At 45.7% G+C, this 27,536-nt stretch overlaps 2 protein-coding genes across 3 annotated transcripts; one reads left to right on the top strand and one right to left on the bottom strand.

Annotated features, from left to right (window-relative positions):
• Positions 1–5,060: 5,060 nt before the first annotated feature.
• On the top strand, positions 5,061–17,494 carry LOC104481870 (phospholipase A2). Its single transcript, XM_010123195.2, has 4 exons — positions 5,061–5,159; positions 8,351–8,516; positions 13,991–14,097; positions 17,259–17,494. The coding sequence occupies exons 1-4, from the start codon at positions 5,117–5,119 to the stop codon at positions 17,420–17,422; spliced, it is 480 nt and encodes a 159-aa protein (XP_010121497.1). The 5' UTR covers positions 5,061–5,116; the 3' UTR covers positions 17,423–17,494.
• A 1,438-nt stretch (positions 17,495–18,932) lies between these two features.
• Positions 18,933–27,536, bottom strand: LOC147602202 (uncharacterized). 2 transcript variants are annotated; one of them, XM_086770900.1, is made up of 4 exons: positions 27,470–27,536; positions 22,931–23,371; positions 20,375–20,515; positions 18,933–19,056 (listed from the first exon to the last, which is right to left on the bottom strand). In XM_086770900.1, exons 1-4 carry the CDS (start codon positions 27,534–27,536, stop codon positions 19,052–19,054), a joined length of 654 nt encoding a protein of 217 aa, XP_086627026.1. In that variant the 3' UTR covers positions 18,933–19,051. The 2 variants fall into 2 exon arrangements, with proteins under 2 accessions (XP_086627026.1, XP_086627100.1); XM_086770974.1 differs by having other exon boundaries at positions 18,933–19,051.

Below are 27,536 nucleotides of genomic sequence, written 5' to 3'. Positions count from 1 at the left end.
ACTGGTTATCATGGGTCTTCCAGCTTTGTCTCTGACAGGGGTTCCTGTTAAATGGCCACAGACATTTATGTTAGCCATTCCACTTCAGGGAATTCAGAGGCATTTCAGGAACTTGTCTTGGATATCGGAGTGTACGTTCATCTCCATGTGTGTATGTTCCCTGGGCCTCCTGTGGGATGAAGCAGCCCATCCTCTTGGTGGATCTCATAAACCAAGCAGCCTGAGGTGGTGTCAGTATTTAAATAAGATGTCTTTATTCAGCCTGTTCCTGTTGCAGGTGTACTTTAACTCTGGTAATATATCCTTTCTTTTAAGTGGCAAATGTCACCAGGGCTCTAAATTGAGAGCCAGCTGTCTAAGGGTGTTCAGCTGATAAGGTATGCCTGTTTTCACCCATCCCTTTGCATCACTACAGGCGGTGCTCAACATGGCTCCAAAGAGATGCTCCTCTTCCTCGTTTGTACTGACAGCAAGGTGCCCAGGTAGTGATAGCAGCATGCTCTGCATTGCCAGGGCATGCTGTCTTTCTGATTTCCTGGCTACCTGGGGCCAAGGGACATTGCAGTCCTGAAAACCTTTTTGTCATCATGGTCCCATGGCCCTGCCAGATGCACTAAGTTACGTTATGTCTACGGAAGCCCGATGATTTTTTTCACAATCAGGGTGGTGGAGCGCTGGCACAGGTTGCACAGAGAGGTGGCTGATGCCCCATCCCTGGAAACATTCCAGGCTAGGTTGGATGGGGCTCTGAGCAACCTGATCTAGTTGGAGATGTCCCTGCTTCTTGCAGGGGAGGTGGACTAGATGACCTTTAAAGGTCGCTTCCAACACAAACTATTATAGGATTCTATGATTTCCGGAGGGCACGAAAGCCTTCCTGTTCCCAAGTGAGCCTGTCCCACAGGCAGCAGAATGCCTGCTTGCTCTGCAGCAAAAGGGGAGGTACAGGCAGACCAGACTAGGAAATGGATACTTCTGAAAAGCGTAATAGATGGTGTCACTAACACTTGGGATAATAAGACTGTTAAAGTCAGAAAAGCCTTGACATTTCCAGTGATGAGAGAGCGAGGCAGCTGGGCCAGTCCCCCGCTCGCAGTGACTGCACTCCCTCACAGCCTCTCTCCACCTAGTGAGAGAGCAGGAGGACAACGAGGAGACACTGCACCCCATCTCCATTCCAGGGATTGTTTCTTCTCCTCATCCCTTGAGGAAGGGATATGTGAAGGGATGCAGCTCTGGGTTTCGTGTGTTATGAACGGAGCTTGAGGGGTAACATATCCTCAAAAGGGCTGCTTCAACTGTCCATCATTTCCTTTATCCCAAACACAGGACTCTTGTCAGGTCTGCCTGCCTTCCTTCCAGCAGTGTAAACCATGAGGTTCATTCCTTCATGGCAGGAGTGGGAGCAAGTGTGCAGAAGGGGCACATTTAACGTAGAAATTACTTCTGAGGGGAAGGTCCCCCACAGTCAGCTCAGGAGGCAGCACCTTCTGAGACCGTGCTGGGAGACAACTGCCGCAGCAAAAGCCTGGGAAAAGTGGCCATACTTCTTCATTACCTGAAGTGTATTTATAGGGAGGGGTGTGTGTGTGACTGACTATAGACAAAAGTAGGCTGGAGCCATCCAGCTTCACTATTCAGAATGCCACCATCCAGATGAGACTCGGCGGACAGCGGCAGTGAAGCTCAAGGAGATACATACTGGACAACCTCAAACCAGTAGCCACTTTTAAAGCTTTCCTTTTGGGGCTGAGTTACAAACTGGAAGTAATAATAATGTTGTCTTTCCTCATTGAAGTTTGACTAGGCTGTATCCTCACGAAAGCATGGAGAGACCTTCCATGGAAGACAATAGTAAATAAGACTACTTACTATGTTGATATTAAATAAGACTATTTACTTATTACATTGCTGTATTAGCTCTGTTGATTCTGTAACTGGTTATGTCATAACAAATTATTTGGAAATCTTTTTTTTTTTTTTCCCTCTGGACATGTAATGTAGAGTTTGTTTTTCTTTAGCACTGATTTTCTCTTTTAACTCCCACTACCCGAACTGTCATTCTGTATCCTTGAGTCTCTTCAGTAATCCTCCTATAAACCAATCTTGGGGAGGGGGGAGCGGGGAGGGAAGGGCAATTCATTTAGGGAACCTCTAATGCCTGTGGTATTGCAAGAAAGCTTCCTCTGCCCCTCAGAGGAAAAACCCTTGGCCTGGGCAGTAAAAGCATCTGCTGGTGCTGAGCAGAGACTTCTTCTCATGGTTGGTGGTGACATCCACAGATTTGAGAAAGAACAACCTCTGTGGTATGAAGGACAGCTCAGCTTCTACAAGAAGATCTGACATCTTGAACTTCTGTGGGTAAACACTGTTAAAAACTATGGAGTCCTTACAAATTTTTCTCCCCTTCAACTGAAAATTTTTCTCTAATAGTGTCTTTCAACAATAAGGAGCCCAAGTGCATTAGGTGGTGACATCCCTGTGGGCCAGCTGCTTTGGTGGTGCAAACCAAGGGAACTCTGTTTTCGACAGAGTGACTTCATCTGAAGATATAGCCCTCCAACAGTATCGATTGACTGCCCCATGCAAGTGACCTGAGGCTCAAAGCAAGTTTATTCCCTGTGTGGTTTTGGACGGCCCGTAGTCGGTATAGCTGCATTTGTGGAGACGATATCCAACAGCCTTGTGTGCTGCCTGTCGCTGCTAGTGAGAAGTGAAGCTCAAGCAGGTAACATGCAAAATGCATTTGAAGGGACAGGATCAGGGAATCCATTTTCTTTCCCTAAAGGGTAATAAAAATGCCCTCGTGACCACAGCGCACTTGCCATAACATAGTAAGATCACAATTAGCACTGAATACTGTTTAATAAATGCGCTGATTCACTTAGGCAACAGTAATCAGTAACTGCACAGATAAATAACAAACTTGACCAGTCAGCAGTGTGAAACAATCAGAACAATGCATTCATTCTGCTTTCCATTTTGAGGTTGGGTTTGGGCATCCCTCCCTAATATCCTGCAGGAGTCTTCTTCCAACATTGCAGATACATTTGTCTATCAAAGGGGTCTGTATTTCTCTATTCTGTATTTATTGCTGATCTGGGGACAGAAACCTCATCTATTATTTGTGGGGCAAGGGGCTGTGAGAAGGGGAAGAATAGAATTAATTTGTGGTCTGGACATTTATAATGTCTTTTTTGGTGAGGCTTGTAATTGAGGAAGGCTTTAAAAAGACAAGATTAAATGTAGGTTTTCAAACCCACATGACTCTGATAAATCCAAGTCATAGAGTAGACACTTGGGGTCGGGGACCCTGGGAATCCCTTAAAGCGTCTGCCGAGGTTCCTCACACCTCCCACTTGGTCCTTACAAAAGAACGGGGCCCACCAGGGCTGTCCCCGTCAGGAACAGAGCTTGCTCTAACAGGGTGTCTTGTTCAGCCAGGCTCCGCATGGTGCTTTAAAGCCTGACTTCTTTGCATTTAACATTTTGAGGACCTGCATCCACAAAGCCTTCGAGTAAGCATGCCCGCCTTCCAGCATCATACTTCCACAAACTTATATCCTTATGGTTAAATATTAGCCAACGACAGCTCACATACACAGGATTCAGCACTAATTACTGAAGGGAGTTTCCAAAGGAGAATGTGTAAGCTGTGCAGCTCCTCCTGAACCTCTCCGATGCTGCGGAGGAGCCGTGTGCTCCCCTCGCTCTCCTCCCTCCCCTGCTGCCAGTGGATGGCCCATCACAGGAGCACCACAGGCAGGGGATTTCGGGCTTACAGTTGTCAAGAAATTTACCCAGTTCTACCGTCTCGTTTGCCTGGTGTCAGAGGCATCTGGTATGTACTGTACCTTGAAAACTTGCTCAGCAAAGAGTGCCAGCTGCTGCGGCAGGGTTGGTCTCGGTAGACGGCAGCCCCATAAACGACTTGCTGCTGACCTTTGATTCACATACCAGTATTTAGCAAGCAAATATTTAAAACCACACCATTAAGAAGGGCGACGGAGCTTCACCTTGGGGAACTTGGGCAAGGGGTGCTGCTAAGAAGGGCCTGCGCTGTGCAGGGGAAGGGGCAAGCAGCCTTCTTCCCCTCCTCTCCCTCTCCCAGCAGAGCAGCCAGCCCTGCCCATCGCGCCCAAACCAGGGAAGGGGCAGATGCTTAGACCCCAAAAAGGCAGGTGGCTGCTGTATGAAGCAAGGCAAAGGTTTTAAAGCCCTGGAGCGCTGGGTGAAGCTGTTTAAACCCCAAGGGCAGAACAACTGTGGCCATCCCTCCTGCTCCCATTGCCTGCTGCCCCAGAGAAGCGCAGGTGGTGTGACGGGGAGGATGCTTTGCCCATTCAGCTGCCCAGTGTGACCAGAGCGTGGCTGGCCCCGAGGGACTGTCCCCAGCCTCTGGTCTGTTGCCATGGTGGGGATCCACATACTGACGAGTCTTGAAGAAATTAGTTGTTCTCAGTCAGGTGCAGTCACAAGCTGAGAGGGTGTTTTTCCCTCAGGAGCGGCGCAGAATTAGCTCTATTGGTCAGTTTATAATTAGGCACTTGCACCTCACAGTATTCTTTCTGTTGGATGTTTATAGTTTTGTCTCTTCTTTTTTAAACATGACAAATAATCAGTCTTAAAATATTAAAAAAAAAAATTACCCTGGAAAGAGCCATCTATAAAAAGAGAAAATCCTTGCCAAGGAGACGCCACAGCAGCGAGCCCGAGCCGCAGAAAGCCCGGTTGCAGGCTTCCCTTTTCCGCAGCTACTCAGAGGTTAACCAGGGTCTCTAAGCAAACAGCTTAAAGAAGGAGCCCGGCTTAGTGCCTGTGTGTCTGGGGCTGTCCCAGACCGCCAGCAAACAGAGCCAGCCGTCACCCTCTCCCTACGCAGCAAGGAGCCCACTGCGGGGCCGGATTGGAGCTGGGCTGGGGCTCCGGGACATCGCAGAAGAGGGTGTTTCTCTTCAAACGGGCGCAGAGCCACGTCTATATAAACCCCGCAGCAGCGGCCCGGGAGGATTGTTAAGCACACCCACACCTCGTCTCACTTGGCAGCCAGGCCAGGTGCTGTCGGGCATCCCGACGGCTGAACCCCGGCGTACGGGAGCGCGGGAGCAATCTGCCCATGGGCTCCCGCCTGCTGCTGATGCTGATGCTGCTTCAGGCAGGTGAGTCCTCTCTGTCCCTCTCCCTCCCTATGCCTCCCTCCGTCCTGGGGCGGCCTCTCCCCTTGCCCTCAGCTTTGCCTGCTTCATGGCAGGCACCTCGGTGTGGTTTGGACAAGTGAGAAAGAAAAGCGCTGCTCGACTCTTTTCAACTGTGTAGCGAGGGGCTGTGTAAGGGAGCTGCCTGCCCGCTTTGCTTTCCTGGTGGTTTACATAGCTGGGGCTGTATAAACACAGGTCATTTTCTTTTTGGATAGTTTTCTGTGACAAAGTTGTTTGCGGCTGTGTTTCTTCATAGAAATACTGTCTTTTTATACCAGTGACTGTGGAGTAAGCAGTTTTCAATTTGTCTTAATTTAAAATAATTTTTTAAAGCCTGTTAAAAAAAAAGCCGTAAATGTCTGCTAACATAAAGCCCCTACACACAGAGGCAACACAACGCTAAACTGGCAGGTCTGAGGTTATACCTGCAGTACAGTTTTAAAATAAAAACCAAAGCTTTGCCTTAACCTACAGCAAAGGCTGCCCGTTTAAGCAGGAAATGGAAAGTGTAAGTTGTCAGATCCACCTCCGCTCACCTCCCTGCAGGTATGTTCTCTGCTAAAATGCCCCGTTAGTGGTATCACTCATGACAGGGCATGCTGCTAATGGGAGATGTGGCTAAAGGCAAACTGCTGTGGAGACTCAGACATTTTCCAAGGCTTTTCCCAAGCAGCATTGGCTTGGCTGCCCGGGTTAGAAAAAGCAATATGAGTTCTTGGTCAAGTTATTAGCCGTGCACCCGAATACGGAAACATACTTGCTGGGGCCAACCTCCCAGCTGCAGCGATGTGCTGTTGTCTCAAAACTCGGCCAGCTTTCAAGGGGCAAACCAGGAACGTCAGAGGCCACCTGGATGCCCGTTTTATTTCAAGCTCTCGCAGAGCGCGCAGCCCTAAGTGCTGTCTTTTGGACTCAGTTGCCTTTGGATCTTTTTCTCCGCTTTCATGAGCAGCTCTGCACTGTAATTACAGTTCCTTGATCCTCAGAGATATCCCCAAAAGAAGAATGGCCTTTCTTCTCCTGGGTGAGGTGCAGCTACCTTACACCAGCCTTGGCTGTTTTCAGCCAGCAGCCAGCAGACCAAGTCCAGTGGACCTGGCTTAAGAGGTCAGCAAAAGACAGCTTAAAAAAAAAAATGCAAGCTGCTCGTTGGGAAGCCTGAATGCCTACAAAGAAACTTTTGTCTCCATTGGAACATTTTTCAGGGTCTGCAAACTGCAACAGGTTGTAAAACCGTGATTTTTAACCCAAAATCTGGAGCGGCTCACTGCTTGTGATTTCCCCTGGGGTGCCTGAGAGCTGAGCCCGCTTCTAACGCCGGAGCCCCCGCTGTTTAGACAAGGGAAATAGGTCATCACTTGAGTCTCCAATAACACCCGCCTAATGGGTTTTTAGCACGAAACCTGAACACTCAGGCAGTGTTTAGGTGAGCAGCGCAAATACTTTTTCAGGAATGTGCATTTAATCCCCAAGGAATGCCCAGGGAAGCGTAAGGACGCTGTACGAAACCCCGCACGCCAGGACTGCCTGAGGGGCCAAAATGGTAGAGGGAAGGGCTTGTTCCCGCTGCGGGCTCGGGCTGCAGAAAGGAAGCAAAACCCTGCCTTGTCCTTCAACGGGGAGAGACCCTCCTTGTCCTCACCAGGGTTTGGATCAGGTTTGGAGGGCCAGCCAGCCCACCAGATGCAGGGAAAGGCCCAAGCAAGGGGATTAGAGGCCAGGTTTTAAAAGGAAAGCAACTGTTTTAATAATAGTATTGAGTCCTCGGGTGGTTTAGGGGATTAATTAGTCCGTGTTTGCATAGCACTTTGAAGAGGTCAAGCGTGCTGCAATAGCCAGGGGCAAGTGGCAAAGCAACTTCGGTGGTGGGTTCCCAGCTCCCAGGTGCCACCTCCCTCTCCATCCCAGCCCGCTGGAAAGTCCCCCTGCTTAGGCAGGGTTTTCTTTTCGGAGCAGCTGTGCAGGAGTGGGACAAGCGGATGGGTTAGGGAGTCAGTCGGAGAGGTTTGATGCTACTGGTCAGTACCTTTGCCGTGCATGATAGAGCAGTGCAAAGCTGGGCCTTCACGGTAAACCCAGGCGATAAATACTCCCATCTGTCGCTATCGTTGATGTGATAATCATCAAAGGTTGCAGCTGAGCATCGCAGTGGTTTGAGTACTGGGGGCAGGGTACTCTTGGTTTCCGTAACAGTTATTGCAAGGTAGAGTCTGTGGTTTCTGCCAAAGTTGCAAATTAACATGTGAAATCACAAGACTGTTTGAAAGACATGTAACTCAAAAAAAAACCTCCAAACCAGTTTGGGTGGCCATCCACACTCTCCACTTGACACAGAGCTCCTTTTTTTTTATTTTTCTAAATTAATGCAGCCAACCTGATGTTACGACTTAAATGGAATGTAATAACGGAAGCAGATGTAAATGTTGCCAGCACTCCCAAACACTCAAAAGAAAACCAACAGACGTACATCTTGGCTAACGTAGGCACTCTGTCGGAGTATACCTTAAGGGCCTGGGGACAGCTATCCCTGTACTCAAATCAATAGTACTGTCAGCTTTTTGCCATCTGGAGAATGGGTTAAAATATCCTGAATAGTAGGGAAAATTTGGATAATATATGACTTCTTGGGCAACATAAGAAACCTCATTTTTTTCCATAGAGCCCAAGTTAGATCTGGTTGTGTGCTTGCCCTCGGCTGTTCCCCATCCCACTTGGGAGCAGAGGGCAGCTGGCAAGCTTTCCCAGGTTTGGGAGCTCTGGGGTGCAGTGAAGCCCAGCTGGCTCTGTATGGTGCTGGCACAGGCCCTGCAAAGCCTAATGGCTCAGGCTCCATGACGTGCAAAACTGGGCACACTGCTCCCACATGTAATATAACGCTAGTGTACCAGAACTAGTAAGTCTTCCTTGAACTGAGCTCCCTCTGCAGAAATACGCTGCTTGGGTATTTCTGCATCCACGTCCTGGATAGCCTAGCCCTCAGGTAAGGCCCCTGTAATGTCCCCTTTGCAGGGTGAATGTCACAGCTAATTAGATTGTCAAGGCTGCACCCAACCAACCCGTTAAAACTGAAAAAAATCCCCCTTTAAGGACTTTAAGAAAATCAGTGTCAGGCGCGCTTAATCCCTGAGTGAAGCTATGTCCTGTCTTTGCAGTTTGGAAAGGTTCTCTGGGAAAATCCCATTCACTGCACACCCGAGGAATCATTGAATTGGCAGGAGCTATATCGTGTGGCACGGGACGGTCTCCCTTGGCATATATTGGCTATGGATGCTACTGTGGACTGGGAGGACAAGGCTGGCCTAAAGATAAAACAGACTGGTAAGAAGAACCTCAACTACGTGTTCAGAAGCGGTGCAAATCTCCCCACTCTTCCCTATCCGTACTCCTGTGACTCCGTGGACTTGTTACTGCTCCGTGGAGGGGGAACTTAGTATATATGAACAGCCCTGGGGAATTGTGAGTGAGTTAAGCCCCACATATCGCTTGGGGTTTGAAGGAGGGTTTAACTACCTTCCAGGTGAGAGCAGAGCTCTTGGGACCTGGTACTCTGTGGGGTGGAGGGCAAAGGAGAAACCAGGTATGATTTCATGAAATAGCTGTATGTTTATTCATAGGGAGCAAGCTCTGCCTGAAATAAAGGGGAGTGACCAAGGTATTTGGAGAGTTATTTCACCCACGGGTGAAATGAAAAAATGGCAGGGATGGGCATATCAGTGTTTACCCTCTGGAAGAAATCCAGATCCTTGCAAGGAGTAATCAAACCTGTTGCCTTCATTGCCTGCAAGTTCACACTGAATCAAGGAAGAACAACAGGGGAGAGCATGGTGTTATTTCCTTTCTTTCTTAGTGGGGAAGATGCTGTGCTTGCTATTCCCCGAGGCTAAAAGCAATTAATCTAGAAGGTGTTGCAATCAAAGGCTTCTTTCTTGTACTTTGCAATTAGCGTACATGTACATCTTGAGCATAATGGACTCTTGTGTGCTCCGAGCCCTTTATTTGCAGACTCGTCTGGTTTTAAACCTCAAAGACAAAACACACAAGTCTATCTGTTCATCTACAGTCAACAGGCCAGGTGCTACCGATAAGCAAGGGCTGCTTTTAGCACGAGTGAAGGCAGCGTGCAGCTCACTGGGAAGGAAACTGAGCTTTCCAGAATACCCAGCCATTGGAGACATTTCACATAGCTACAAACCCAAACTTTTGCTGAATTGGCAGAACAAGGTGCCAAGGTTAAAGGCCAACTCCTCTGCATAAAAGAGCAAGTGTCCCCTGAAACTAGTGGAGATGTCTTCATTAATGCAGCAAGGCGTTTGCCTCCCAAAGCCCTCTCTTCACATCCCTGGTTTGTACCTCTGAAACATTTCTTCTATGAGACAGTCGATACAGGGCTTACAAATAATAAGCAACTGCCTACAAGGTGTCATAGCTTTAAAGTGTAGAGATTTCTTTTAATTTTCAACAATATCTCTTGACCTATCACCACCTACAGCAGTGTCTGTAAACATGTTTATTATTTTTGTTAGCCCTTTCCTGACTCTCGTAATCAGGTTTCTAAAGTAAAACACATCTTCACTAATTTGGAGTATTTGTTTTGTGGTAGGGCTGAATAGAGTCACCTGAAAGCTGTTTTCCATAGGTGCTGGGTGACCCCTGAGTTCAGGTGACTCTAGGAGATGTGAGTGGTCAGCACTCCTGAAAAACAAACAGAGCAAGATATGGCCACATGTTTATCAGCTGGTGTTTCTGCTGCTGTTTGATTTCCATGGGATGTGGATTTTATCCTAACAGCAGAAAATGAGACTCTGCAATTTTGGAAATGGCTCAAAATACCAGATAGTCTGTAAAAATGAAGCTTGGTCCTTTAAGTGCATTTGTTATTGCTCCTTAGCTGCAAAAGAAACCAAAACAGAAATATTTTTACTTAGGTTCTTAGCTAGGAAGAATCGGCAGTGCCTGTACTAGATTTAGCCCTAAATTTTTCCATTTTGTGTTTCTTAAAAGAATCTTCCTATGTCTGTTACTGAGAACTACTGCAAAAATCAGTATGGTTGAGTACCTCCTGCCCATCAAAGTGACCACATTATTTTCCATACTTGCCATTCTAAAAACAAAAGAAAGAAGCGGAGTGGCAAAACTACTGGCCTTGAGTGGCAAACACTGTTTGAAATTACTCACCTCCTTGACACTTCTAGTTTTGTTACCGAAACCCCTACGAAAGGAATAATTTTCTTGTGAGTAATTCAGTCAATCTGTCTAGACAGAGCTAGAGTGCTTCTAAGCACCTCTCCTTTATGGGAAAAGAAAAAAAAAGCTGTGGAGTGGGTAATCCTTTTATAAGGTTTATTCCACACACTGACTTTGATGTTGAGTTGTCAGTAATTACCTTTTCCCTTTTGTTCCACTCTCACGGTCCCATCACTTCAAGACATAATGGCATCTCTTCCACATAAAGTCAACAGTTTTGTTTCTCCTTTCCTTTTCTCTTCCCCCGGGGTTGCTGCAGAACCCATTTTGTAAAGCAGGACCTGAAGATGCTCAGCATCAACCTGAAAGCACCAAATGCCGTGAAAGGCAAGGTGGCACATATGGCTCATCAGGAAGAGTAAGATTTCCCCTCAGTTGCTGAGTTAAAGCAAAACAAAAGGACACACAGTGGTGGCTGTGTGGTTAACCTGACAAACACAACGTGACAAATTCTTACCTTAATGGCATTTACTAAACCACAGGGGTCCGGCCAGCTGATCCCTGCGGGCCAGCCGGAGCTATCTGTAGCCATTAGGGCTGTCTCATAGCCCAGACGTGATGAACAGGTTGCTTACTAACTAGATGACACGGTTGTGTTTGTTTTCTATACCCGTTGACCCATAGGGTTGGCTGACTCTCTTTGCATTGGTCTAACCGAGCGTTAGCAGGTTATTAAAAGCTTAACACCACACTCTGACCCAGGTACAGGAAAGGGCATTTCCAGAGAGGAGGGGACCATCTGAAGGTACCAAAGGACAATGATAGGTTTCTTCAGTCTTCATTCCCTGGTAGTTCTTTCAGCGCACCTGAAAGAGGTGTTTGTAAAATACGAGCCAAAGTCTTCTCACTTTGTGTTGGTGTAAGCTACATGTCACCCCACTGCAGTTATAGGTATCATCAGGAGCAACTGGTATAAGGGGAAGTAGAATTGTGCCCCAAATCCTGCGGTCCTGCAAAATTTATGCAATCCTCCCAGTTTTGCCAAGCCAGCTGAGGAGAAGGAAGTTTTCACAGCTCGCTAGCACACCTCTCTAGTACTCATTTTCTTGTCCTGATTCACCAACCATCTTTTGGCCCCTCCAAGATCTGTTCTCACTTCTTCTGCCTCTTTTTCTGCTCATTCCCTCTGGCTCTCCATGAAGAACGATTTTCCTTGGTACACAGGCTTCTAACTCCTCTCTTTGCCCATCTACTTTCACATTGTTCTTCCTCCCCACACTCCTCCATTGATGACCCCAACTTTACCAATTTGACTACTGATTCATTCCTCAGACCTCACAAATCCTACCGTTTCTACAGCTGGCACTCCATTTCAGCTCAGCCTGTTTCATGGCTCTACACCATGGCCTCTTGTGCTCTGTGTCTCATATATGAGACACCAATGATGGGCCTGCCCTCCTACCTGTCATCCCTCTGAGGATGGACAAGGCTGTGCTGCAGCTTCAGGTATGTTAGCCAGGGTGCCTTGGGCTACAGCAACTCCTCCAGATGACCCATGCCCCCACTGTAGCTCAGTGCAGTAGTCCACCCCTGTCATATCGTATGGCACATTGCACAAGGACTCAAACACTGGAGAAAGCTGAGACTTTCACACTTTCCACAAAGCTGCAAATTCTTCCCTCCTTTGGCCTTTCACTTCCAACCTCTTCAGGACAAGCCCAGGAGTGAGGTGTTACTGGACCAACAAAGATCTGACCCACAGCCTGTTACTGCCATCATGTCCAACAGAACCAGTTCCATGGGATGAATAAGGTCTCCTCAATTACAGCAATTGCTGTAACTCCTCATGGGAAATCTTCTAGACACGTATATCCCATAGGGCTTAGTTCCATTCTGAAATCCTCTGAGGAGCTGGCATGGAAGGAGACACTAGTCTGCTACTGCTAACTTATGTTTCTAGGTTTCACAATGCAGTGAGTAATCTGGTTGTAATCATCACACAGGTTTCATCTTTGCAAGCTGAGGGAAAAAAAAAAGGCATCTAGTTTGCAGACTCATCTGCGGGATGAAATTGCTACTTTTAACTACTAAATCAGGAGCTCAGTCAGTAGGGAAAGCACACTGGATTAAATTACATCCCCTGCGTGTAATCACAGGGGTTACCTGAAGGCTGAATTTGATCTGACTGGTCCGATTCTGTTGTCTCTTTCACATGATTCACCTGATCTACTTCCTCTGATTTTATTAGAATTTGCGTCAGTAGTGGATCATCTTCTTTGCACTTTGCACTTTTTTCCTGGGCTTTATCACCTCACAGAACCCATTTGCCCTCATATCCACAAACCAGTTGCTAAAAGGGCAAAATCCTCCTGCAGCAGAAGGTGATGAAGTTCTGATGTTCCTCACCTCTCAGGTAACGTACTGGCAGTTCCTGATGGATGCCCAGAGAAGCACAAGGGACCTTTATCCTTCTTGCAGGTTTTTTCCACTTTTCCAGAGGAACGTAATGGTGGATCTCAGACTTTTATTGGCTTTTCAGGTACACTGGCCTCAGGTCTTGAAGTTAACAGTTAGCAGAGCAGTTTCTCTGTAGAGTCCCAGCTGATCTTGCAGGGACAGCTTCTAGAAATGCAGGAGATCACTCCTTTCTGGCTCCAGCCTTTGACCTCGCATCCTTGCTAAAACAACCTTAGCTGCTCCTTGCAGGGTGGTTGGACTAGATGACCTTTGAAGGTCCCTTCCAACCCAAACCATTCTATGATTCTATGATTGATTCTATTCATCAAAGGGCCTCTCTAAATGCTGAATCTTTTCTCACTGTATTTTGAGTCCCTGAACTACCAGAATAAAATTCAAATGGGGTCAAGTTTTCTATAAATTCTGAAGTAATTGACAGTGGAAATTATCTCATTGACTAGTCTGTAGGACACAGGTCATCACCTGAGTTAGTCACCCTCAGTCCCCTCTGTGGTCAATGAAAAGCAATTGCTCTTTCAAATGCAATGTTGTTCACCTATGTCAGATCTCTGTAGTGTGATAATATGAACTGTGCCCCAGACATGCATAAAGGGAGTATAGATCAATGCCTTAGATGTAGATGTTTACATTTAGGGATCTGAAGTTAACTGATATGAATTCCACCATGTAGCCAGCCCTCAGAAACTGGACGGGCCAAAGAGCATGTGGCAGGTCCAGGTGAATTGAAGAGATGAAGCTGCTTGGTGATGCTGAGGAAGGCAAAAAACATCCTGACTCCAAATTCTGGATGGGTCTAAGCCTAAGTTGGTGATCCACAATCACGCACCTCATAGGAATGCTTCAGCTCCCTTTCAGTGAGATTACCATATATTGACCACACCTGAGGGCAAAAGCTCAGAGAAAGAAGCACAGTGGTCATGGGAGCAAATATGGGATTCATGAGCTCCTGAGCCATGTGGACTTTCACAGAGATGCCAGGAAGCTTGGTTCATCAACAGATGATTAACTGGCAGGCTGGGACAAACATTGCTGTTGTGAGTGGAGCTCTCCTGGAGTACATGCAAACACCCCTGAGCAAAACAAGCAGGATACAGGAGGATGCCCAAACTCTGCCTTCTATTCTCTTCCAGGTGCTGCCACAGGCACGACTGCTGCTACGACAAGGCAGAGAAGGAAGGCTGCAACCCCAAGGCTCAGCGCTACCAGTGGGCGTGTGAGCAGAACACCGTGCGGTGCGGTAAGGAAATGCTCCCTTGCAATGGGTTTGTTTTGCTCCCTCCTCTGCAGGCACTAGGCTGGTCAAAGAGCTTTGTGGGCCTCAGAGGTAGGTCTGTGCATGCTGAGTTGGTTTCAAAGCCACTTTAGGCAACGTTCATTCTCCTCCAAGCTCTCTGCCCATCCCTTGCCTGGATCACTAGGCTTGCTAGCTCCAAGCTGGAGCTGAGAGGAAAGCTGGAGCCCCAGCACCACCTGTTCCAGGTAACTTGAGTCCTCTTCAGGCTGAAGAGTGGGGATGGGGGCCATGGAGCCCACAAGCTGTCTCATTTTGGCAGGGATGCAGATGTCCCTCTGGAGGCTGTCTGCTCACTCACATTAAGCATGGTTGCTCCTCACTGACCTCTTCCCACAGCTATGCAATGGTCCGTAGGGGTGGTCTTCCTGTGGTAGTTTTGGCCCTCCTTCCAGCAGGACTGTTCACTTTTTTACTTACCCTTATATACTGCTAGAGAGAAGAACCATGCTATTATGCATGGCTGCAAGACGGGTTAAATAAGAGTGGCAGGCTGCATTTCTGCCTCGTGTGGGGCTCCAGCCTAAAGCCCTAGGGCTGCAGCGGGGATTCTGGAGCTTGCAGAACCAAATGCTCGAGTGCTGCAGGCACACAGCGAGTGTAAGCTGTGCTCCACTCTACAGCTGGTACCCAGTCAAAAAGGTCTTGAATGGCACAGTCACAGCCCGTCAGTGGCTTGCACCAGTTTGTTTTGACATACACCAGATGACTTCAGTCTTAGAATTTGTCACTTTTATTTCTAAGTCTCCAAAAAGTCCCTGATGGTAAAATCCATTGTAGAACACTTCAAAAGTTTGAAAAGAAACATATGAGAGTAAAACTTGTCCCCATACTATCAAAGCTACTTGCTTGAACATTAAAAGACTATTTCTACCTTGTCAGAAGACCATATTCTACCGGTGCAATCCTCAGCCTCTCCAACAACTGAAAATCTGCCAGGAGATAAAGAATGGGGCACAGCACATCTGCAGTTACTCTTTTCCAAGTGCCAAAACAACCTGTTAAATACAGGTTGGCTAAGGAATGTATTGCTTTAGCGTACAACGGCTCTCCCGCCCACTTACCCACATTTCCATAGCTGACTGATATTTTCTGCTATCTATTTTTATAGGAAAATAAATCCTGTTTCTTTTTGCCGTGACGGAACAATCTTAGCTGCAGATGTAAGACGTATGATCAACTCCATGAGAGATGTGCAAAGTATGTCCCGTAAGAGTGGACTGGGCTGCAGTTGTTCTAACCTGGCTAACAAACATTAGTTAAACAAATGCCATTATTTCCTTAACTGATGTCCAGGCAAGGTCTGAGAAGCATCCATCAACTGTTCTCCACAAGCCCTCAGTAGGCTTCACTTCCCATGACAACCTCCATAGGGAGGAACAATTGAAACGAGCTCTGAAGGCAAATTTCCTACCCCAGGCTGCAGCACAGCGGGTTTTACTGAGGTGTGAGGGTGTAACGCCTGATCCCATTCAGACAAAAGGGGTGGAGAATTAAATTTCCAGGCGTGCTTGCTGCATCTAGGGTAACGACATCCAGAAACATCAGAAGCAGAACTGCTTGCACTGCCCTTTCTATGCAAGAGGAAATACATGCCTGTTGTTTGGCACCGTAACACAAACATAGATAGTTTCAGGGAAATTAAACAGAAACTCATTTAACCTGAGACTTCTCCTCCTTTTGCTACCATTAGGCAGTTTTGTTTGTGGAATGAAAAAAAATTGGCAAACCCCTATTTTTCAGTCCAGATACGCCATCACGTGTAGGCAAATTCCATTCCATAAATACCTGGAATATGGAAAAGGCTGTAAGTTGTGGAGGCTGGTCAAAAAATCATTCTGCTTTAACAGAAATGACTGCCAAGCCAGACCTTTGTACTCACATTAGACGGACAGTGGTTGTCATGTTATGGGAAGAACTCAAAGAGCAGAGGGTGAGGAGAAAATCAGGCAGGACTGGTGGTTAAGGAAAAAATGGGTTTAGTGCTGAGTCCTCATCAACGGGACCCTTGGAACACTTTTTACTGGTAAACATGTGATTCTTCAGACAAGCTTAAGAAATCTGGGCTCTTCTTATTTATCTGATACAGGGTTGACCCAGCAAAGTTCAGTGAAACCTGGAAGGATTCCTATAGTCATTGCAGTTGGTTTTGGAGCAAAGCCCATGTGCACTGGCGTGAAGTTACATTTTAAATTTTGCCTAGTTCAGGGTCTGGTGGGTGTTGGATAATCTATAGCAGCAGCCTCAAATAAACAAGGCACTGTGCTTTTAAATAAGATTAGCCCAACCGCTGCATTGTAACCAACTGTAGGTGAGATGGGGTTCATTAACCTGAAATGAGTCCTTTGCAATGTAGCCACCTGAGCTAGTTGCTTTGATGTACCTTATGGTCCTTACCTATTCATGTAGACATAGAATTGCATTATAAATAGTTCCATCCGTATGATTTTGATCAGCTTCGTTAGCTGCTGACTCATAAAAGCCAGGTACCTGACCCTGCTGCAGGGTTTCCTGGCTCTTTTGCTGTGATCAGAGGGAGATGTAAGAGCAACTCCCGGAGCACGAGTGAAGGATGCCCGGTGGGTGCTTGTATGCACCCAGGTTTCCAAATGTCCCTCCAGGAGACTTTTCCTTTCAAAGCAGTATTTTTTCTTTTGAAACCAGTTTGATTTGCAGAGGGAGGAGTTAGAAGGGATATTGACTGACTGAGGGAAAATGGAATATTTTTAGCTCAGGCTAGCTAAGCTAAAATAATTTTCTTTTTTTTTTTTAGCTTCAGCTGCTGAACTAAACCTCCATTGTTCACACAGCTCTAGAAGAGGGGAGTGCTCTGTGCTCGGCAGGTTTTTATAAGCATTGCCAATTTACATTTAGTGGCTGCTTTCTGATGCTCTTGGTCACAGTTAAGGTCAGACCTGTTGACAGAGACAGGAAAGGGGAGGGTCAGATCCATGCGCAACACAACGTGTTGGTTCTTTTCTCTTCCTGCTCCCACAGCCTCCATTCCCTAAGAATTTCTTTACTGGGGAATTGTTCCTCTTAAAACTGTTGCTTGCCTTCATTCCGATACAGAATCTCTCATCTTCTGCTCACATTTTCTTTTGCAGATAACCTGACAGACAGATGTGAAAAAATGGCGTGCCTGTGTGACCAAGAAGCAGCCAAATGTTGGGGAGCAGCCCCGTACAACCCACACTTCATTCTCTGGCCAGACTTTTTATGTGGACAGACTCATCCCACCTGCCATTTCAGATATGAGGGGGCAGAATAGTCTTTTGAGGACCTTTCTTCTAGCCCTTTGAATATGAAAGTGCTGCAATAAAATTTTAGCGCTTTTACCAGAGCTAACAATGATGTGAGAGAATTTCTGTCAGGACAGAGTTTATGGAGAAGAGAGACAAGGTAAAATACATGCTGAAGGATAAGATCCTGCTCTGATAGCTGCCTTTGCAGAAATGGAGGGTTTGGTCTACAGTGCAGTGAGAACACACTGCCCATCACCAAATGGCTTTTCTGTCTTTTCACATTGCCTGACCTTCAGCTCCCACACATTTGCACGGGATCTGGAAAATACATAGAGACTCCTGCTAGACTGGTTTGTAAAAAAAAAAAAAAAAAACAAAAAATTAAAAAAATCCATCTCTGTGAAAAAATACACTGGCCTTCAAAGACGCGAGGTGTGCCAGTTTGGAAGTGGAGTGACCCACTTTATTTTCCTGGACCTGCAGAAGGAGTGGGGACATCACAGAGGAAGGATGCCTCCTTATTCCTTATTTGTGCTCAGATGAGTTCTGCTTCCTACCAAAAGGAAAACCAGAGTGCGGCCCAGGGGAGGGCTCCATCCTCTCTTGTGGTGGGGTGAGGGTGGGTGTGTTTCGTAGCTGATACGGCCAGCTGTCTTACCCGTCACGTTCCTGCCTCACAGCACTGAGGACACTTCTGAGGCACAGTCAAAGGTAAGCAGTGTTACACTGGGCTATTGCCGATGCAAGGCCAGTGAGTGTTTCTGACTTTTACTATTTGGCACACCCATACTTTGCAAAAGAACATACTGCTTAACTGCCACACGCACTTCAGAGCTGATATGCTGCTCTCCTACACATGTATTGGCATATGGTCAATGGCCACCTGGGAATCAGTTATTGTCATGTCAGGAAACTGGGGCTGTGGATAACTTAGTCATGTAAGAAAATCTTTCATCTCTCCTTTATTTTTAAAGGGTTTTAGATGCTTATATTGAAGCACTACGTTTCCTTCTGGCAAGAGTAAACCAAAACCCCGTTCTTTCAGCCAGGGCTAGCTATGTTCAAGTGAGCCTTCCCTGCTTCTCTGTTACAAAACTGTAGGCTGGAGCAAGCCATCAGGACAAGAGCCTCTATACTGAGAGGCGCGGACAGAGGGGATCCACGGTTGCTCCCCCAGAAGAAATGCATCCAATTTCCTCAGGTGGGTGTCAGGACCTGGGTAGCTGGGGGGCCTGGGTAGGTCAGGCTCCTTCTGCCTCTTCTGAAGCACAGCTGACAAACTTTGAGTACCACCTTTAAAGTGAGAAGTAATGGCAGGGAAAGACCCGAGTCTTTCGCTGCCATTACTCCTCGTCAGAGTCTAGATTCAGAGATGTGGCCAGACTAAGTGGGGTTAGGCAAGTGATAATACAAATTCCTTTAAAAAAGGTTGTTTCGCTTCTCACTGTGGGAGGATGCTGAAGGTGCCACTGTGACTGTCAAAGCTGCAGGAAAAAGAAACAGATTAATAAGAATAAAAATGCCAAAGACAACACATACTGAGGCTAAAGCTTTTATTCCATCTAGAGCTCCATTTGTGGTTTACAGGACATCAGAAGTTGTTCCACTTGTAGGCTTTGCATCTTCCAGTGACTCCTGTAACGCTGCACCTCAAGCTACGCTGAGCAAGAATGAAAGGAGAGAGAGCAAGCAAGCGAGACAGCATTAGCAGAACACAATAAACACTTCCATGGCTTTCTGGCAAGTAAAAAAAATCACAGAATCATAGAATCCTTAGGGTTGGAAGGGACCTTTAAAGGTCATCTAATCCAACCCCCCTGCAAGGAGCAGGGACATCTCCAACCAGATCAGGTTGCTCAGAGCCCCTAGCCTTGAATGTTTCCAGGGGTGGGGCATCCACCACCTCTCTGTTCTCGCAGAGGGTTTGCAAAGGGATGATGCTGAGTGGGCAGCATCAGCCGAGGGAGGCGGGGTGCGGGTGCGCTTCTCAGCAAGGGCTGGAAGACCCTGCCCGGCGAACAGGGGCTGAGCTCCGGGCCGTGCCCCTGTCCCTGTCCCCGGCCGGCTGTGGCCATCAGGTGGCGTCAGCGCTCCAGTGAACGGCAGGAGCAGCTCTTCCTTCATCCCTTCAGGGATGGGGTGGTTTGTTGTTTTTTTTTTTTTTTTTTTTCAGCAGGCCGAGCAAGATTTTTGAGCCCTGGGAGAAGAGGGGCAAACCAGACGGCTCCCCACTGAAAGTAAAAAGTCAGCTGAGCTTGGGCTGGAACGCAGACTGCATCTTGGGTTGCACAAAATGCTTGTTTCAAAATCCAGCCTTCGGTGTCAGTCTGCTCTAATCAGACCAGCTGACAGAGCTGTAAAAAACAGGCATGCTTTCGGGTACATCAGCCTCGGGTCATTTCTTTGGCTCACGTGCGACGAAAATATCTAGTTTTCCCAACCTGATCAGCTGATCTAATAAAGGATATTGCTGGGCTTTACAAACCACACCTCAAACACACACTTAGGCCATCATGGGCTTTCTGTACACGGGCATTGCAAGAGTACAGATGTAAGCATGTAGCTGGTGGGAGGAAGAACCATCCATCAGCATAAACCTGAAAGAACTGAAGGACACCCAGGACTTTGTTAAAAGAAGAAGCAGCATCTCATTGAACAACTCTTTGCTGAAAGTGGCGATTAAAGAAGATCCTGTTGTTTTGTTTATAGGTAACTCGCTAGGCTCATGCATGAAGCTCTACCCAACATAAACTAAGAACTATTTGAAAAAGAGATGGAATATAGAGCCAGCCCTGTTAAGAGTTTCATCCACACTGTTTACTTCCTTAACCAGATCCCATATCTGACCAGAGGTAAGTATATGGCTAATTCCTTCCTGAGTCAAAAAAAAAAAAAAAGGTACCTTTGGAAATAAGTGATTGGGATCATCTTTCTAGCAAGGAATTCCAGGTTTTGGTTTGTGTGTTTGTGTTCCTTACCTTGGTGAGAGCCTTGTCTCATGCAGAGGACACACCTCCTCAGCTGCGGGGTTAAAATAATGATCAGAACCACTATGCCTCCGATACCAGCTGCCACAACCCCAATGATCGTTCCAATGGATTCTTCTATACCAAACAAGCCTGGGGGAGAAAGGAAGGTAGAGAGGGTAACATCAGATGTCGTCCAGGCAAGTGTATGCAATGCAACTAGCATGTTTTCTGCAGTGGCTGCAGCGGAAGCTACTCACTATGATATCGATTATACCGATGTCTTGTCTGACATGAAATCATGGGCTACATGGGAGAGAGTATGCATTATGGAGCTATTGATTTTTTTAATTCCTACGTAGGAAGCTGCTATGATTTCTGGGGATTTAGAGATAGGACAGCCCCATCTCGCTAGCAACCTCCCTTAACAGCTCGATGCTATGGGATGGCAAAAGATGCTGCTGCCTGAATTAATGGGACACATGCCTGTATGCTTTATTTTAAATTGAAAAAAAAAAAAGACTGATAATTTTGAGAAAGTCATCAGTCTCCCTGTCTACCTCCAAAGGAGATAGCACCAGAGGATGGGCAGAGCTCCACTGAAGTAACTTCTTTGATTTATTGCTCTTTGGGACTTGTGGCATGGCAGAGATGGGGTGATCCTATTTTCTTTGAGACAAGAGCACATTGGCATTCTGGCTTTATTATTTGCTGGGACTGAAGGATGATTCAGGAAGAGCCTTGGGTCAGGTGAGCACCGTAGAATGGACTGTTACAAGGGTTATGGCACGCAGCACGGACAGCATCTGCCCTGTAGCTTAGTCTGCCAGAGCAAACTCTCTCTGTATTATCTCTATAGAGAGAGGGAAACTGACTGGTCAATGGCACAGCCAATGACTGATCCGATGAGATTTTAAGTGACTGCATCATGCTCATGGTAGTCATTTTGCCATGCGACTCACCCAGGAAAGGAAATAAAAGAATGATTAAAAGCCTTCCAGTTTCATCTGCAATTACACTGCGATCAGGCATTCACTACATACACCTATGTGGTTATATTTAACCTTCACTAGAAAATTTGGTTGCTTTTGCTACCATATTCACACACAGATTTCCAAGCATCAGACCACCCGTTCACAGGAGCAGCCACTACTCTGTGCTACCTAGCTGGATGGATGGATGGATGGGCATCCAGTAAACCAGCTGTAGCTCATCAGTAAAAAAACCCACTCTCTTCTCCCGCATGCAGGGAGGTATCCTGTAGTTTAAATCCACTTGTGGGGCTGCTTGTTTCATCAGGTAAGTGAGGGCAACGAAGGTGCTGTAGAGCCATTACTTACCTTACTTCAAAATTTATGTCATTTGCTTCCTGTGATGGACAAGTTAACAGAGTCAGCTGATTTCCCTTTTTAATTTTAGATAAGTTTTTGGGCAGTCCGGATTTGTGGCATGTAACATTTCCTTATGAATTATATTTCCCATGTTCTCTTGTCCCTTTAATTCAGTCGTAATACAGAAATGATATATTTCATCTTCCTAGGAACACAGAGAGGCAATTACACTGGCCAGGGTGCAGACACTGCAAGAATAACCTGTGCTATTGAAACTATGAGATCAAGCTGATGGGAGACCTCATTAGATACATGACCAAGCCCTTGCAGAGGGGCACGGTTTTCTTCTTAGTGCTGCGGTTTAAACTGAGTAGTTTTATAAAAATTAGTAATGGAAGAACTCAGGCTCAAAAGGGCAAAGGCTTAGTGAATGTTGGTGAGCTAGAAGCTTCGGTAATGAATAAGGGGGAAGTGGCACTTGCATAATTCACTCTTGACAGAGAAGCTGCTATTTTTTGTTAATTAGATAATAAGATAATAAACCTTCTGATGTGTTGATTTGTTGGGACTGGAATGTGTTTAGCCTACATAAAAAAGGAAAGCTGCTTTGACATTTCCAGCTGATAAAGGCAAAGCAAGTTATCTCCTTACTTAATATGCCTAGTGTCTGTGAGGCTAAGAAAACATAGCATGGCAGTTTTAATGCTGCTTTGATTTTAATGTGAATGAAGTTAAGCATAAATGATACAGTGTGATCCTCATATTTATTGTGGGATGACTTATGTCATCCACAGTTAAGGAATGAATATGCAAGTTAGTTGGCTGGAGAGAAATAATGTCCAAAAAAAAAAGGAGTTTGGAACTGTTCCCTGAGATGATATCTTGACATGTCACTCATGGGGGTTCTGCCAAACAGAGCTGTAGTATAAAAGAAGTTGTCTGACTATTTCATTCTTGGCACTGACTTTGTTTTTAGTGATAAAATTATTCCTTCCTTTTTTTGGTTGTAAATGCTCCTCCTTATAATACTACTCATGTGACTGCTTATAAAGGCAAGCCAATCAAAAATAGCTGGCCTAATGAAAACAATGAGAAATGTTATAAAGCAATTATACTCCATGACACCAAGCCCTACCTGCTAGGGGCCAAACAGGCCAACTTCCTTCTTTCTGCAAGTGTGTAGACCAGCTTTGGAGGAGAAAGCGGGAGAAAAGAAGTAAATAACATCAAATATTACCCAGAGCCCTTCTGATCCTGAGCTTTGTGCCATCTCCTGTCACCTCCTTCCCATCCGGAAGTGTAACCTCACAGAAATAAATACCGTGGTCACTGGTTGTCACATTGAGGATCACCAGGGAGGCATCCCCTTGGGACAAGTCTCCACTCATGAAAACCCTGGAGTTATTTGGCAAGACAGTCACATTGTTTTCTAGCAGGTCTGTCTGCCCCTTTTCATCTTCTTTGTACCACTTCACCACCAGGTCAGTCAGGGAGAGATGTCGTGGACTGTTAAAGTGGCAATTTAAGACCACAGTTTCACCCTCTTTGGCTTTTTCCTTGGCTGGTGTCTGAGTCACCGAAAGGTGCCATGGCTCAGGTGCTGTCACCAACGAGGGCTGTGCTGGTATATGAGTTACAGCTGCTTTCTCCTTGCTTGCACTTCCACCAACACCAACATCTGTACCAGGAAAGAGAAAGAAGAGGAGGGTTGAGGATGATAGGATGATAAACCTTCCTGCTACTCCTGACCTCTAACCAGCACAAAGAATGGCTCCTGGAATTAGAACTTGAAGGTAGTCACTTTATGAGGACAGGGATTTTTTTCCTAGTTCTTGCTTAGATTATGTTCATGTGTACAGGCAGATCTTTTCCTGATCCTTTCTACTGCCATACTAGAGGAAGATAAATGCCATTTCCCAATGGTTTTGGGTGAAATTTAGAGTCCATTCAGCCACATTTCCACCTGGAACACTAACCTTTTTCTTCCCAGCCCAGAAAGTCTTGACACCTGATGTTCCTGCCTCAGCTGCTTTTGAGGCAAAGCAAAAAATGCCTGTACACTTACACACAGGCAGCTCTGTTTTGACAAGTACAGTGAATATGTGTGCATCCTAATGCAACTGCCTGCTTCCCAAAACATAGCAGGAGCTTCTTAGAAGTTTTGGCACGCACTTCCAGTTTCAGGATAGGAAATCTTGAAACTGTGGGAAGAATCTCCATTGCCAAAGACTCAACCCCTAGCAGATCCCATCAGTGACCTGGAGGACAGCATCTTAGCATTCTGCAGGTAATGATATGAAGGGTGACATCTATTCTCTGTGAAGGGACCACAATGTCCTGCTACTCTTAGTCAGAAAATTATGGACAACATGCCTATAGTAGAAATTTAAACCTGCCTCCTCTCACTCACTCAGCTGCTAATCATTGTATCAAACAGCCTTGAGCCAGCAGTAGTGTGAGTGGATCTCATTTCTGGAAACAAGCTTAGGCTCAGAAGATGACAGGAATAGTTGCGATCTCCAAAAGAGGGAAAAATAAACTCTTAAAAATAAGCTGACAGCTGTTGCCAAGAAAGACTACAGACCAATTTTTTTAAAAGCTTCTTCTGTTGTTTTATTTTCTTCAAGTGAAATAGTCTCTCTTTGTACTAGTTGGTGCCCTCTTTAGGACTGCAGACCATTCCACAGTGAAGATCTTGATTTTCCATTGTCTTGGGTCTTTCATTGCCATCCAAAGGGTGTGAAACACTATTGTCTGGGTCTGGTAAATCTTCACAATGACAATAGCCTCTCTATGTTCAGTGTCTCCAGGCAATGGAAAACCAAACCCCTTGATGGCTGGTTTGAGAGTTACTTGAATGGCTCCTTCAGGCATCCTTGTGCACAAAATCACAGTTGTATTCATAGTTGTTATTATTTATGACTCTTATGGGAGTAGCACTGACAATTTCTGTCAGGCAGCAGGGCTCTCTTGTTCTAGGTGCCTTACAAAAGGATGGAGTATAAAGCTTACAGTTTAAATATCAGAAAAGAGATACCTTACGTATGCAGAAATACAGAAAATGTAAGCTGGCTACAAAACTAGGCAACAACAAAGCATGTGAAAAACCTACAGAGCTCTTTCGTGCTCCATGCTTTTGGCCTTGTAACTTGAACACTATTCCATGGGAATTGGATGCCTGAGAACTAGGCACCCAAACATTATTGTTGTTTTGGATCCAGTCCCCTAACCTTATTAAAGATACTGGATGAGATACTATCCTCATGTTCATACATAATCTGACCAAAGAGCACACTGGAGCTTCTCAGGGGAATCTGAGGTCCAGATTTTCCCTTTCCAGTTAGATAACAGTGTATGAATGCAGCAGTCATAAAAGTTGAAGTAGATACTTTGACAAAGTACAAAGAATAGCTGAAATACTTGACAAAGCTGGTGGTAGCTTGACATATTAGTCTTTGTGTATCAAATATTCTGATGTGATATATTTGGTTATTTCTTAGAGTAAATTTGAGCAGTTTTGTCATGAGTACTCTTAAAATTTCTGTTCAAGAACCATTATCTCCACTGGATACTGCTGCTGTAGCTAAAGCAGTATGTGCTACTGCTAACTTGTTTTCAAGGAATGGCCACAGAATTTCTTATCCACACAAGCATTCCAACCTTACCTTCCAGCACCCCCTGCAACATAATTATAATTTTTATTCCTTCCAGTGGTGTAAAATGTATAATTTTTACACAGCCACTTACTGGCATAGAGAACATAACTGAGCAGGAACAATGTGCTTTGATGTTGCCTCTGTTCATCATGAGTTTTATTTGCACATTCTGTCATGAAATAACTGGCCTTGTCATCTGTGTTATCCTACATCTTGGATTCAATACAAATAATGTAACTTAAAGCTAATTAGGAAAGTAAAAACTCAGGAAGAGTAGGATGTATTGTTTCACGCTAGCTTTGTTTGGGGGTTTCACTGGGGAAGCACAGTCTCTGTTTTTCAATTCTTTCTTTCTTTCTTTCTTTCTTTCTTCCTTTCTTCCTTTCTTCCTTTCTTCCTTTCTTTCCCTTTCTTTCCCTTTCTTTCCCTTTCTTTCCCTTTCTTTCTTTCTTTCTTAAGGTTGCAAAACTGGAGCATACTAGTTCACCACTATTCAAATACACAATGCCCTTATCATATAGCGGTCTTCCAGTACCTCAAGGGGGCCTACAAGAAAGATGGGGAAAGGCTGTTTAGTAGGGCCTGTTGCAATAGGATGAGGGGTAATGGTTTTAAAATAGAGGGGGGTAGATTTTGATTGGAAATTAGGAAAAATTTTTTTATGATGTGAGTTATAGAACACTGGAACAGGTTGCCCAGAAAGGTGGTGGAGGCCCCATCCCTGGAAACGTTCAAGGCCAGGCTGGATGAGGCTCTGAGCAACCTGATCTAGTCAGGGATGTCCCTGCTCCTTGCAGGGGGGTTGGACTAGATGACCTTTCAAGGTCCCTTCCAACCCTAACCATTCTATGATTCTATGATTCTATATTGGCATCTGGGAGCATACCGTGCCAAATGCCATGTTGACTCTGCTTCAAAGCTCTTTTTAAGTTGATCACTTCATTAGCACAGCGATATGTATGTCCCCTGTCATGTGGGTTATAGGACTCAATCCCCGATGGAGAGGAATGCAAGGCTTTTTGGTGAAAGCACTTGAGCTAGACAGAGAACAAAGAAATACAGCATGGATGATCTTGTCTTGACCTGGAAAAATGATTAGATGATCTAATAGGTCATTGTCATATGAAGTCTGTAGTTCACGGCCAATTTTCAACCATGAGAGGAGAAAGCTCGCTGGGACTCCCTGTAACGTGATAATGCACTCCACATTTGCCAGTACTAATAGGCCAGCTACCAAGCCATCAGCCTCCTCCACATAATCTGCAGGTTGATACTTTCCCATGTAAGGCCATATCATTGGCTACGAATGAGAAATACTCAAGGCAGGCTAGAGAAGGTGAGGTGACAAAAGGAAAGAATAAAATATACCTGTGCTCTCCTCCAGTCCTGGAGCCTGTAATGTACCCTTTGGTGCCTGGATGAAACCCAAGCAGCCCTGCAAGCTTCTTCTGGCAGCTGACAACAGCATCACGGAACCAAAATGGTGGAAGTCAGTACAAAATTTGACCTTTCTAGCTGAGCCTCCTCTCCTTTGTTCACACTCAATAGAGGGAGGAGAGGTTGAGAGCAAATAGGGCTCCATTTCCAACCCGCATAAAAATCCTCTCATGCTGGAATGACTGTCTTTCAGATGGTTTTGTTGGCTTTAGAGCCCAACTTCACACTCAGCGAGGGTGCTATACAAGGTGTATCCAGCTCCCCGTTGTTAAGTGATCAATGGCTGCACACTGCTCATCTTAATTTATATAACTTTTACCTTAGGCTAAGGTTGGCTTTCACAAATAGATACAAATAACTACCTTGTGATGATAACTGGTTGCTAATACATCAGAGAACCAAAATAGAAAGGAAGCTTCTGGCAATGATGATATACAGCTTTTCTTCTTGAAAAAGACAAGCAAACATACCCTTTCTGAACACTTCTATTAGCTAAACAGGAATGGATCTATAAAGAAAAGTATGTTTTAATGCTGTGCACAACACTAGATACAGTTTTCCTGCATCAAGAGGAAACCCTCAGAGGAAAGTTGCTTTTTGAAAAAAAAGAAGAGACCCTCTCAAGCCAAACTCTAGGAATACGCTATATTTTTTCCAACTAAGGAAGGTGGTTTAGTACTCACCCACCAGCAAGTAGAGGAAGAATGAAGACACTGCAGTTCTACAGAGCTTCCTGATATGCTGGCTCAT

This window comes from Chlamydotis macqueenii, chromosome 1 (assembly GCF_036417535.1).
Source record: "Chlamydotis macqueenii isolate bChlMac1 chromosome 1, bChlMac1.mat, whole genome shotgun sequence".
Taxonomy (NCBI): domain Eukaryota; kingdom Metazoa; phylum Chordata; class Aves; order Otidiformes; family Otididae; genus Chlamydotis; species Chlamydotis macqueenii.
The sequence above is the reverse complement of the archived record's forward strand: the minus strand, read 5'-3'. Positions and strand labels throughout refer to the sequence as shown.

What these genes read in the sequence shown, in the direction of transcription:
- LOC104481870 (XM_010123195.2), top strand. Translation starts at nt 5,117, where the DNA reads ATGGGCTCCCGCCTGCTGCTGATGCTGATGCTGCTTCAGGCAG. An exon ending in GCTGATGCTGCTTCAGGCAG is followed by an intron (nt 5,160 to 8,350) that starts GTGAGTCCTCTC and finishes CTGTCTTTGCAG; the next exon opens with TTTGGAAAGGTTCTCTGGGA. An exon ending in CCTAAAGATAAAACAGACTG is followed by an intron (nt 8,517 to 13,990) that starts GTAAGAAGAACC and finishes ATTCTCTTCCAG; the next exon opens with GTGCTGCCACAGGCACGACT.
- LOC147602202 (XM_086770900.1), bottom strand. Translation starts at nt 27,536, where the DNA reads ATGAGCCAGCATATCAGGAAGCTCTGTAGAACTGCAGTGTCTTCATTC. An exon ending in CTTCCTCTACTTGCTGGTGG is followed by an intron (nt 23,372 to 27,469) that starts GTGAGTACTAAA and finishes TTCCTGGTACAG; the next exon opens with ATGTTGGTGTTGGTGGAAGT. An exon ending in CAGGATCAGAAGGGCTCTGG is followed by an intron (nt 20,516 to 22,930) that starts GTAATATTTGAT and finishes TTTCTCCCCCAG; the next exon opens with GCTTGTTTGGTATAGAAGAA.